This window comes from Fistularia commersonii, chromosome 19 (genome assembly GCF_037954325.1).
Source record: "Fistularia commersonii isolate RoL2024-O1a breed Wild chromosome 19, RoL_Fcom_v1.0, whole genome shotgun sequence".
NCBI classification, from domain to species: Eukaryota; Metazoa; Chordata; class Actinopteri; order Syngnathiformes; family Fistulariidae; genus Fistularia; species Fistularia commersonii.
Window position 1 is genome coordinate 3,184,171 of NC_141302.1, and position 13,330 is coordinate 3,197,500.

At 48.8% G+C, this 13,330-nt stretch overlaps 1 protein-coding gene across 2 annotated transcripts in view; it reads right to left on the reverse strand.

Moving 5' to 3' along the window:
• shroom4 (shroom family member 4) overlaps positions 1 to 13,330 on the reverse strand; it is a 34,277-nt gene that overhangs the window by 7,743 nt on the left and 13,204 nt on the right. For both annotated transcript variants that reach the window (XM_086165730.1, XM_086165729.1), the window contains exons 2-3: positions 11,808 to 11,959; positions 687 to 893 (exon numbers count right to left, since the gene is read on the reverse strand). In XM_086165730.1, coding sequence (XP_086021856.1) covers positions 687 to 893; positions 11,808 to 11,959 — 359 coding nt within the window. The remainder of the gene's footprint in view (positions 1 to 686; positions 894 to 11,807; positions 11,960 to 13,330) is intronic.

Consider the following 13,330-nt stretch of genomic DNA (forward strand, 5'->3'; position numbering starts at 1 on the left):
CGCCGCTATTTTATTGGCTCCTGAGTCACGCCGCCCCGCCCCCTCACCCGATTTCTGAGCTCACGATCCAAATATAAGCGCTGAGATAGCCGCCAAATGGCGTTATCTTAGCGCGGCCCGGCAGTAGCAACGTCGCTTCCCCAGAGGGTCCCTCGACCTTTGACCCCCTGATGTTTACCGGCTCGCTGACGGGCTAGGAGTGTTTGAAAAGTCAAAATAGACCAATGAGCTTCCTGCGCGGGCGGCGCCGGGCGCTCGGAAGCGGTGATGTCATCCACTTCCTGACGATTGTTGGGCCGCGGCGGTGACGTCTAGCCGCCGGCCAAAATGACTCACAAACCCGAAAAAAAAGGTGTGACGTCCATCGAGCTCCACCTCACCCACACACACACACACACACGAACACACATTTTGGATTCAAACAAAAGGGAAAACGAAAAATTAACAAAACTCAAAAAAAAAAAAAAAAAAAAAAAAAAAGGAAGTCATTTCCGTAGGCTGTGTGCGTTCTTTGCAGAAGTATTTCACTGTCACGATGGAAACCGAAAGGATACGGAAATTCCCGTGAATTTTCACATCGACAGCGGTCAAAGGTTCAAAAAAAAAAACACACACACAAAAAAAAAAAAAAAAAAAAAAAAAAAAAGCACCGATTGATGCTAGCTTAGCTTAGCTTAGCGTCTCACCTGTGGTCCGCGGCGTGCCAGGGTAGTGTGTAGGAGCCGGGGTGGAGCTGCATGGCAGGCGGAAGTGGCGGCGGCGGAGGCGGGGGGAGAGGTGGGGAGTCGGACGGGGGCGGCGGGGGGGACGGCGGCGGCGGAGGGGGGGGCAGGGGCAGCTCCGAAAACTTCGCCAGGTGCCAGGAGTGAGGTCGGATGAGGGGAACGCTGCGCCTGCGGGGAGAGAGAGGTGGAGGTGTGAAAACAACGTCTTCTTCTGGGGCGAGAAGGTTCTCGGATGCTTCAGCCATGGAAGAAGTTGCCCCCACACACACACACCCACACACACACACACAGACTTCTCGATCTCTGCTTTCCAGCAGCAGCGTTTTTCAGGGAAAGTATTATTGTTTATGATAACGCCGGGGCGGGAGAACGGCGTCCAAAGTAAACGTCCCGGCTTCCGTTCTCTCGCTCGCGTCCAGCCGATTGTTCGACTCCATTGACGACGTCCTTAAATTATCTCCTGAGAAAGTTTACGTTGCGTTCGGGTGTATAAATAAGTGTGGGAAGAATCCCAACCCCCCCCCATTTCATTTCTCCTCCTACTTTAGCTCGCGCAGGCCGGCGGCTAAATTGGCTCGGAGGCTAAATTAGCCCGGTGGCTTAAATAGCTGGGTTTTGCTATTTCGCGCGGGAAAGCGATCGAGATCGGAAGCGTAGCTAGCGCCGGTTGATAGCGGCTAGCACTCTCAAAGCGGAGCACCTTATTAGCCCGTTAGCCCGTTAGCTCGTCCACTGTTCCAGAGCGGTGCGTGTGACGCCCCCGGCCCGTGTTAAACACATTTCCCAGCAACGGGCCGGCGTTTTTCGGGGCGGTGGAAGAAAGACGCGACCCCTTTGCCCCCCCCACCCCCCACCCCACCCCACCTGCCCCCCCGCTGTTAAAAAAAGCACCGCATTCAAACGGCATCCATGGAAGCACCCATAAAGTCAACGGCCTGTCCGTTCACAGGGAAACCCCACAAAGCTCCTTGGAGTGGAAATTGGCGTCCGCCGCTCAGGGAGGGAGCAATCCGTCAGGTTCGACACCAAAACACACACACACACACACACACACGGACCTGCTATTTATAACCGTACGCCGGTGATGGAGCTGCAGCTGACAGAGGGGACGAGAGGTGGGGGGGGCAGCTGACCTACACCGAGACGCGACGCAGATAATCCGAGTCTCACACACACACACACACACACACACACACTGAGCGGAGTCCGACTGGCAGCGGGACACACAGATCAGCAGGCAAGGACGAGGAGGGGTGAAGAGGAGGAGGAGGTCCAGGTGGAGCGTGAAGGTGAGGGGGAAACCCAGCGGGAGCAGGAAGTAGCCGCGGTTCAAGCAGGACAGTCGCAGGTCAAGTTCAAATCAGGGCTCCGCACACACACACACACACACACACACACACAGACGTGCGCGCTCCACTCACACCCTCTCCCCCGGCGTCGCCTGCGTTCTCCTGCCTGATCTCGGACCTTCGGAGGCGCGAGGGCTCCGCGGAGGGGCCGATCCCGGTCCGGGGTCCGACGGCCGTCTGAGGAGGAGGAGGAGGCGGTCGCTTTCTGCCCCCCCACGGGAGGAGGAGGGGGGGCAGAAAGAGAGAGAGAGAGAGAGATTCCTCTTCCCTCCTTTTCCTCTCCTCCTCCTCCTCCTCCTGCCTTCGCTCCTCTCACTGGAAGACAAAACATGACTTTTTTTTTTTTTTTCCTCTCTCTCCCTACTGCCGCTGTGCATTTCTCCCACGACCACCCCTCCCTCCCTCCCTCCCTCCTTCCCTCCCTCCCTCCCTCCCTCCCTCCCTCCCTCCCTCCACACCTCCATCTCTCTCTCTCTCTCTCTCTCTCTCTCTCTCTCTCTCTCCAGGATGTGTGAGTCAGTGAGAGAGGAAGTATTGCAGAGGGCAGATAAAGCAATGGACGGCTGCTAAAATAATACCCAGAGTTCCACGGTGTTATTGTTTGATGGGGGGAGGGGGGGTGGAATGCAGAGGTACTTCCTTCGCGTGTGTGTGTGTGTGTGTGTGTGTGTGTGTGTGTGTGTGAGAACGAGCGCGGCCTGTTTGCAGAGCGAGTGGAAAAGATGGGAAGAGCAAAGAAAGCAGAGACGGAGGAGGAGAAGACGTGGTGACAGGAGGAGAATGGCGGGATGGGAGGGGGTTTTGGGGGGTAACACACACCCCCGAAAATGGGAATAAATAGAAACGACGGCTTTTGTTTCGGAGAAGGAACTCGCGACATGTTGAGAGTCGCAGGAAGTTGGACTTTTATTTTGAAAGTCCACGGCGGCGGCGTTATGAGGAGGGTCGGGGTTAGGAGGCCAGAAGAACGCGCTGTAACCGAGCGGGCCATTTGACCTCCATTAGCAGCGGCCGATAGAATCTGCACATGATGCTAACCCCCCCCCTTCACACACACACACACACACACACACTACATCCCAGTGGTTGCCGTGGCAGCAAGACCAGAGTGAAGGAGGCATCACCCCTCCTCCTCCTCCTCCTCAGGCTTCAAAGGATTTCCTGGACGGCTGCGTCTCCTGCGGACTTCTCGAACGCGTCTGTGTGTGTGTGTGTGTGTGTGTGTTTATGATGCACATGCTTAGCGGTGGATTCCTTGCATTCCCTGAGCTTCCTGCACAGGGGTGAGGGGTTAACTATGGAAGAAAGCCTAAACAATCCCACCACCATCACCGCCATCCTTTGTGTCGGACTGCAATCAGGACCCATTTGTTTGCTTTATGGGTCTCCTGGACTGTGTGTGTGTGTGTGTCTGTGTGTGTGTGTGTGTGTGTGTGTGTGTGTGTGTCCATGCAATCACATCAGGCTTGTCTGCCTCCATCGCTGGATTTCTGAAAGCTACATTTTCACTTTGTGGACATGTGTGTGCTGTGTGAACAAACACACACACACACACACACACACACACACACACACACACACACACACACACACACACACACACACACACACACACACACACGGCTTTTGCATACCAGGTAATCAGTACAGTGAGACAAGGCTCATACCAGAGGACGATAGCAGGAAGGGTGAAGTCCACTTTAGCCTCGCAGGCACAATGTGCTGTTTGTTACCATTAGATCCCCCTTAGGATGTGTGTGTGTGTGTGTGTGTGTGTGTGTGTGTGTGTGTGTGTGTGTGTGTGTGTGTGTGTGCGGGCCGCTCATTCCAACAAATCCAGGCAGATCTTGTTGTTGTGAGCGTTGTTGTTGTTGCTGCTCCGAGTCCCACCGGCTAATTCGATTTATGCCGGGTCATATTTCTGCTCGGACGCAGGGCTTTGGAGCCGAAGGGAAAGGAAAAGTGAAAATGAAAAGAGGGATGAGGAAATCTAAATTTCTTCCTGTTTTTATTCAGACTCGAACCCCACCGGACCGGGACGGGCGCTTTTTTTGGGGGGTTTCATTGATCTCCCAGATGTTCTTGATGTCGATGTTGCAAGGTGGGAGGCCCAGGCGGCGAGGAGGGGTCGGCGTGGGGAAGACAATGAGGGGCGAAAGGGAGGCCAAGGTCGGCAGAACCGTCCCGATCGTCACACACACACACACACACACACACACACATACACATACACCAACATATACACACCACCTTGTCACTGATTAGATGGAAAATCTGATCCGGTTTCGTGTGTTTCTACTAAAAAGGTTGAGGTGTGTGTGTGTCAATGTGTGTGTGTGTGTGTTGAGCGTGTCTTTATCTCTTCCTGGATGCCACGGGGTGACACATAGTTTTTTTTTCCAACGCTGACCCCTGACCCCTGACCCCTGAACCCCCCCCCCCCTCTCAGCCAAAAAATAAAAAATAAAAAAGGCACGTCTTCTTCTTTTCTTCTTCCCTTTCATCGGTTATCGGTCTTCAGATGAGTGTCGGGGCAGATTATTAAAAACAGGAGAAAACAAGTTTCTCACCGAGGGGGGAGAGGATGGGAGTCGGGGAGGTGAGATCCAGAGGACGACCGTCAACAAAGTGCACGACGCTCGCTGCAGAATTCAATATTGCAGGATGTAGGACTGAGAATTTAATTTCCAGACTACTGAACGCACCTGAATTTAAGCCGCAAAAATAACTAAATATAAAAATATTATATTTAAAATAACAAAAAATAACAAAAATAGCAAAATAAAAAAATAACAAAATAAATATATGTGTACATAAATAGGCTGCACTTGCCTATAAGCTGCAGGTGTCCATGTCGTAACATGATATATTTACAGACAGATGTTACACAGAAACTTTTTTTTTTTTTTTTTTGGGAACTTTTAACTAAATACGTAACGGTATCCACAAATATGTACTGGATTTTTTTTTTCTACCAGTGCCTGTAAAGCGTCTGTTGAAAAAGATTAATAAGGAAAAATTAGAATATTTTGTATCATTATTACAATTTTATTAGTTATCCTTTATTATTACTATTATTATTAAATCATCATAAAATATATTGTATTAAATTATATTTAAAAACATGTATAATTATAAAAAAAAAACATAAAATTATAAAAATATGATAACACATACAATCATAATAATAGATATTAATATAAAAATATAATAATAATATTAATATATATACACCTTAGCTCAGACCTGGGCATTTTACAGCGCGCAGGTCACATTCTGCCCTTTCTGCTCTTTTATCCAAAAAACCAAATTATTTTCTTTGAATATTTTAATAAGTAGTTTCAATTAATATTGAATTTTCTTTTGATTAGTTTTGTATGGATGATTAAATAGAAAATAATGTTGGTATCATTAATGATTTTAAAGTTGAAATAAAATATCAAAAAATTTAAATATTTAAATCGCAATTTTCATTTTGGTCATGATACAAATCCATAAATTAGCTGCATCATCGTTCAAGACGCAGTGTTTAAAACGTGAAAAAAGTAGCAGCTTATAGTCTGGAAATTATGGTACCCTTTAAAATATTTCCAACATTCTGATTTAAATTTTGTCTTAATAAAATCATAAATATTAAAGTGAGGCTTCTTCAACTTTTTACACTTTGGCCCCTTAGAATAAAACTCCAAAACTCTGCTCCAACCTACTAGATTTTTTTTTTCAGTGTATATTTTGAACATTTGGAGAAAACGTCTCCTCTGGGGTCAGGGGGTTTCTTTAAATAACTTCTTGGATATTTTCAGGTCCTTTTTTTTGTGCTATTTTCAACAAAGTGTACAATATGGTGCAATTATCAAATATCCATCATCATATTTGGTGCCAGAAATCACAAAGTTTGGATCTATTATGTTTCATTTCTATTCCTCGCATACTTTTCTTGATGTTCACCCCCTGCAGGGCAACCACCGTGCACTAAATTAACAAATATATCATTGCGATGCTGTTACAGTTCAATATTTTGCTTTGTCAGTGTGTGTGTGTGTGTGTGTGTGTGTGTGTGTGAGACAGAGAGCTCCTGGGGGTATAACACACAAATCACACACTCATCACACCGCGGTTTTTCTTCCACGGGAACAGCTTTTCCACACATGTGTCTCCATCATCCAGTTTGTGTGTGTGTGTGTGTGTGTGTGTGTGTTGGGGTCATGCCAGTGTCATGTATCACCGAGTCGCAGTTTAATGAGCCTGTTAATAAAAGCCTTAGGCAAGAGGAGACGGACCACACGCATAGACGACACACACACACACACACACACACACACACACACACACACACACACACACACACACACACACACACGGACAGACAAAGATGCTCTCTGTTGTTATACAGCTGTCACAACCAATCAATTATCGACATAAGATTTTTTTTTTTCACCCTGTCCATCTCGACCATTTCTTTTCTTTTTTTTTTTTTTTTTTTTTTTTTCAATATTTTAAATCCAAAAATGAAGTCCGAAGGAATCTTCCCATTTTCGGGGCGCAGACCACCGTTTTTTAAGGTCACGCCAAGGAGAGGGGAGGGCGCAGGAGGTCACGCCAGCGGCGAGGGGGGGGTTGTCTCCCACATATGAAGGCTTCTGGAGTGATTGAAACACGCCTGAGTGTGTGTGTGTGTGTGTCTGCGTGCGTATGTGTGTGTGAGGAAGAGGTCTTGAGGAATGCCGAGAATGCCTATTGTTGGTTCTGGAAGAGGAGCGACGGGGGGGGCGGACTATTGTGTTTCATGGTTCTTGGCACCGCAGACCTCGGCAGGACCAGGGTCTCCTGGGACCCTGTGGTCCAAAAATCTAAACAACGGAATGTGTGTGTGTGTGTGTGTGTGTGTGTGTGTGTGTGTGTGTGTGTGTGTGTGTGTGTGTGTGTGTGTGTGTGTGTGTGTGTGTGCATTCAGCCCATCCATCTGGCTGCGGTCGAACTCCAAACAATCAGACGGATGTGTGTGTGTGTGCGTGTGTGTGTGTGCAACTCCGGGTGACAGAACTGCTGACGGGAAAGGTGAAGCTCCGCCTCCTCCCTGGAGGAGCGCCGACCCCGGACAGAAGCGGGTCGGCTGGGTGCTGCGTTCAAGTGCACGGGGAAAGTCGGTAAATCACAGTGTTGTGGGACTCGTATTGTGAAACATGGGGTCGACGGCAGTGTGTGTGTGTGTGTGTAAAAACACACATTCCTGCACTACTACAAAATACTACAAGTACTGTAAATACTTCAACCCACTGAATGCTACTGCGCTTTTTTAGTTTTATTTGTATTTCTTATTCTCCCTCCTTTTTTTTTTTTACTGTTTATACAATTTCCTACTATTATTTATTACTGTTATGTTTTACTTGAAAATCTGGCACAACAATTTCCTTCGGGATAAATAAAGTTGTTCCTATTCTTATTCTTATTTTTTTTTTTTGTAATCGAATTCAGTGTCTGCGCTTCCCACGGGGTCCAGAAGGTGGCGCTGCACAGCCTTCCTCAGAGAGCTTCATCCCGGCGGTTAGCCGGTGTCTGAACCCCGCCGTGCAGGAATGGTACGACCCAAAAACACCAAACTACCTGCTGCAGGTAGTTCAAGGTAGAGAACCTCCTCCGGCGAGGCCTCCAGGAACATGGAGATGAATTCAGAACCAACCGAAGTCAGGAGGCTTCAGTGAACCTGCTGACAGAGAACTTGGAGAGCCTGGGGGGAACCCAGGAGGAGAACAAGGGTGAGAACCCAGAGAGGAGAACATGGAAGGAACCCAGAGAGGAGAACATGAAGAACCCAGGCAGAGGAACCTGGAGAACCTACGCAGGAGAACATGGAGAGAAGCTACCCAGAAGACCCTGGTCTCCAACCTGGAATCTTCTTCATGAAAAGCAGTTTGGACGCCACCTTGCAGTGGTCCTCCAGTAATCTTCCACTTCTTCAACTGGCCTCTGACCTTTGACCCCTGACCTCAGAGTTTCCCGTCAAAGGGCAGCGCACGCTAACCAACACCTGCAGCTCAAGAGCCGCTTCCTGCGCCATCCACGAATAAACTGGCTGACCTTTGTTCGCTTCAAAGTGGTCTTCTCCCGTGTCTGCGCGTGTACACACACACACACACACACACACACACACACACACGCTCACGCAAAACTTTACGCCGACACATTAAGCCGGACAGGAAGCTGGGATGGGAAGAGCAGGAAATTGCGCACGAGTCAAAGAATGCACCTCAGCCTCGTTGGGTGGCCGCCCACCGCGAGGACCAGGGAACACACACACACACGCACACACACACACACACACACACACACACACACACACACACGCTCGGCCGCAATCAAACAAAAGCTCTGTGAAAACAGGAAGTACTATAGGAGAAACATTTCCGGGTCAAGGCGACAAAACAGCCTCCAAATACAGAAATGCACTGGAAATCCCCCGTAAACAACTGGGGGGGGGGGGTGCAGGAGTGTGTGTGTGTGTGTGTGTGTGTGTGTAGGGGGAGTTGGGTCACGCACGGCGATGAAGATGAAGGGGACGATGATGTGAAGGTGAAGCCGTTAAGGTGACGGAGGAGAGGTCCTGGGCCGAGCAGGTCGGCGCCACTTCTGGCAAAAATGGTGGAGTTGATGCCGGTTTGTTGCCAGAGAGGCGTTTAGAAGCCGGAGAGGCGTTTAAAGCGCAGGCTCGGAAATAAGATTGAAAAAGAGCGAAAATAGGCCGTGTTCTGATCCCGCCGATGAACCGCGGAGCAGCGCCACGGATTCCTGTGGGATCCGCATTTAGCCCGTGGGGCTCTGGATTCGGCCGCCGCCGCCGCCTCCACGGGGCCTTTAACCAAGGCGGCCAAAACCGGGATTTGGAGGCGGAGCTTACGCAGACACGCCGAAAAAACGCCATTGTTGCCCCGCCTCCTCGCATTTCCTCCCTGAACCCTCACATCACTATATCAAGTCCACTATGTACATTTTTCCCAGCCCACCTCGGCTAAAAGCATGTTTTTTCAGGAAAAATGACCCCCCCAACACACAAACACACACACACAAACACACACACACACACAGGAGCCCCCCCTGTGCCTGTTACCATGACGACCCCACAAGAAATCCATGTAACCGCTCTGCACAGGTTAAGTGACTCTTAATTGAGCTTGGAATAACAGAGGCTTCGACCCCCCCACACACACACACACACACACGCGCACACACACACACACACACACACGTGCACATAGAGGAAATGTTTTTTTTTTTATTGGGGGGAAAAGATAGAGACCCCCCCCCCCCCCCCCCAAAAAAAAAAGGGAGGGCTCCCACAAATGTAACTACAAAAACATGGCTAATGGGATCAAGGTGCCGCAGAGCTACTGTTTCCGCAGCAGCCCTGCAGCTTGGCTCGTCGTTTGCAAGACGATAATCGACACATACCATAATAAGTCTGTGCATTATCGATAGATTACTGGGTGATTGATTACAGAGCGCCGGGCCGTAGCAGGGCCCTTTGTTGTCATTCAAATAAGCTAATTCACTTTTTTGCACATGCTAAAAAAAAGATATTTCAGCCTGTTGGGATAATTGTGCCCCCCCCCGATTTGTTTGGCCTTCTCTCTCTCTCTCTCTCTCACACACACACACACACACACACACACACACACACACACACACACACACACACACACACACAGACAGAGGATGGAGGCCAGCCTGCTAGCTACAAAAGCTAAAGCTACATGCTAACGCCCTCATAATCATGATCGACTAAACTTCCTTACCAGAAAACATCAGTGACACGCTAAAACAGGAAGTGACATCACTAAGGTGAACCCTTTCAAATTAAAATCCAGACGGAAATCAGGACTTTATTTTGGCAAGTGCAGCTAGCTTAGCATTAGCCCTAGTATGAAAGACGAGGAAATGAATGCACGCAAACACAGCAGTAGGTGAGGATTAGTAGCTTTTGACATGAGTGCATGTACGATCAGCATGTGTGTGTGTGTGTGTGTGTGTGCGCACACGCTGTCTGGAACAGCTAAAACTGGACTTGTGGCCCCGCAGCCGGTGTCAAAGGGCCACAGCAGAGGCCACCGATTACTGCCACTCAAAGTGAGTTGTATTTAACCCCGCCAAAGTGAAAGCATGCGAATGCCAAGATAAAAAAGTGCATATTTGGGTCGATCATGCGAGAATTTCAAGAAAACCACATGTAATATTTCAATCCTATTTCTATGATTATATGATACTAAATATAACAGCTGTCAGGGACACACACACACACACATGCAGGTTCACACACAAGCGCGCTGGGAAAACCCCTTTTGCAGCCGACATGTAGCATGTTTGCGCGTGCATGCTTTGCGCGTGCTGGCTTTGGGACGGGCCGGCTGTCCAGCTGTCACACACACACACACACACACACACAAACACACACACACACACACACACACACAGATCAACTAAAGTGCGGCGACAACGAGAGCGACGGATGTCTGATTGCCGCTTGTTCAAAACATCACACCCACTCAAATCTACTGTGTGCGTGTGTGTGTGTGTGTGTGTGTGTGTGTGTGACAGCTGGACAGCCGGCCCGTCCCAAAGCCAGCGAGTGCCGCTACACCACAAAATGGCGAGGTGTGGCAAGCATCAATGTCAGCAAGGACAAAAGGGATAGAAAAAGGGATTCAAAAAAGCCACTTGCAAAAAAAAAAACAAAAAAAAAACCATAAACAATTGCCTGCAGTTCCCACGGCAACCACTGGGGGGCAACCGTCTCTGCCAACATCATCCATCCTGAGTAAATATTCGTTTCTTTTATTTCATATTTAAAAAGGGGGTGTTTAATATGGACCGAGAGCGGTCACCGTGGTGATTTATTGGACGTGAAGCACGTCTCACATTTTAGTCAATAAAAAAAATACCTTGATTTGACCCGCTAGCGCGAAAGCTAATCCTGAATCCAGGAAAATAAACCCGGCTGGCAGCTGCCGTAATTTCCCAAATTATAAGACGCTACGTTTTAAACACGCTTTGAACACTGCGGTATAAACAGCCATGCGGGTTATTTATGGATTTTTTTCATGCTAACCACCTTCATGCCGCTAAAACATTTAGCCTCGTCACGTCAGACCAATGAAATTACCGCAAGGCCGTTCAATTCCGACATCAAAGAAGACGCATTTTTTCCTTGTGTTATTAATTCATCAGCCGTGTGAAAAAAGGATTTCCAGTGCGTATTTGTGGATGTTACCGATAAATAAAGTTTTAAAAAAATGTTTCTGTGTAAATATCTCATGCTACAACTGCAGTTTATAGCCAAGAGCGGCTTGTATATGCACACATACTTATTTGTTTACTTTTAGCCAGTGAGGCTTATATTCAGGTGCGCTCAATAGTCCAGATATTACAGTAGTAACTCCTTCGCCCCTCATGGACTTGGAGCATCTCCTCCGTGAAACCGGACCTTCTGAACACGTGGACCCTCAAACGCTCGCTCACACCGCGTCCACCGGCTTCCCTTTTGACACCTCGGGGTCAAAGGTCGGCATCCTGCCCGACATTCCTCAGGCAGGCGCTTCCTTCCCATCCCGACGATTCAGATGACGTAATTTATTTTCACGGAGCGCTGCACTTTGAAGTGAACGGTGTGTGTCAGCGAGGACACACACACACACATACACACACACACACACACACCTCCCCTCCCCTCGCATTGCTTTACCTCCTGACGGCGAGCTTCAGTGTCCGGTACGAGCCCTTGATAAGGATGAGGGCTTCCTGCCGGCTGCCGTAGAGGGCGGAGCCGTTGATGTTGATGAGCTCGTCGCCCACCTTCAGCTTCTTGCACTGCGCCGCCTTCCCGCCATCCTCGATCTGGACGGGCCAGAAAGAAAGGGGGTTAGACGGAGGGAAGCGGCCGCGAGCCCGAAAAAAAAAATTAAAATTTTTGGAGGCTGTCTCCGTCCCCGTGGCAACGTCGCCCTACAGAGCATCTCCAAAACACCCCGTAGCAAACATCCCACCACATTCCTCTTAAAAAGACTCTTCTGTGTCTGTGTCTTTGTGTGTGTGTGTGTGTGTGTGTGTTTGGCACGGCGGCTGCGGGTCACGCAGTGGTGAAGCCAGTGTTGTAAACGCATTGCTGGGATGTTTCACGGTGTTTATTCGGGGCTGCGGCGGCAGAGGACGGGGAGGTGGGGGTGAAGAGGAAGAAGAGGCGGATGAGGAATGGCGAGACGAGACCACCGGCGAGGGAGGGGAAGGGGGCGGCGGGGAAAGGAAAATGGCGTCAGTGTTACACACACACACTCCCCGGCGGTGTGTAAAACAGGGAGAAAATCCAATATGGCCGCCATTTGGTCACAAGCGGAGGGACGACAAGCAAAACTAGAGTTTGGGTGGAATGGGGACGATGTAAGAGCCAGTTTTTGCAAAGTAAGGTGGGCTAGCTGTCAATCATATGGCGGGAAGGGGCGGGGCTTGAGTCTTGGTTAGCTGTCAATCACAGAGGGAGGGGGCGGGGCTTGAGTCTAGGTTAGCTGTCAATCACAGGGGGAGGAGGTGGGGCTTGAGTCTTGGTTAGCTGTCAATCACAGGGAGGGGCGGGGCTTGAGTCTGGGTTAGCTGTCAATCATAAAGGGAGGGGGCGGGGCTTGAGTCTGGGTTAGCTGTCAGAGCGGAAAGGGGCGGGGCTTACACTACTTGAATAGAAATGAAGGTTCATTTTTTTCACTGATTTTTTTATCAGTTATCACATTTTATATCGCAGGGATTCTTCTCTATACTGCTGATTTTTTGCACTTTACTGTATTTTAGCAGATCATGAAGCGTTCTGCATTATAAGGCACATGATAAAATATACAGCACATAAGGCAAAACAAAATGGTTAGCATAGTCAAACTTTATTCATCTTGCTTTGTCCCCTCAGAAACTGTTTGGTCTTCTTTACTGGCCGCAGTTCATCTGCCTGCTTCCTCAACTTCTGTACCATTGATTCATTCATGTTGAAATTCTTTTGCGTCTGCTATCTTCTCATGATCTACTGCATGACTTGAGTTTGAATTTCGCTTTGTACAGTAATATTCTGTTGAAGGAGTATGTATTATTTATTACAATAAGCGGTGGATGTAAGCTAACTACATACTACTCTCTGATTGGTTTACCGTTGCCCACGACACCTGAAGTTAGCGTGAGGCTGGAACAACATTGTATTCCAACACTGCAGAACTAGTTATCTAACGTAGT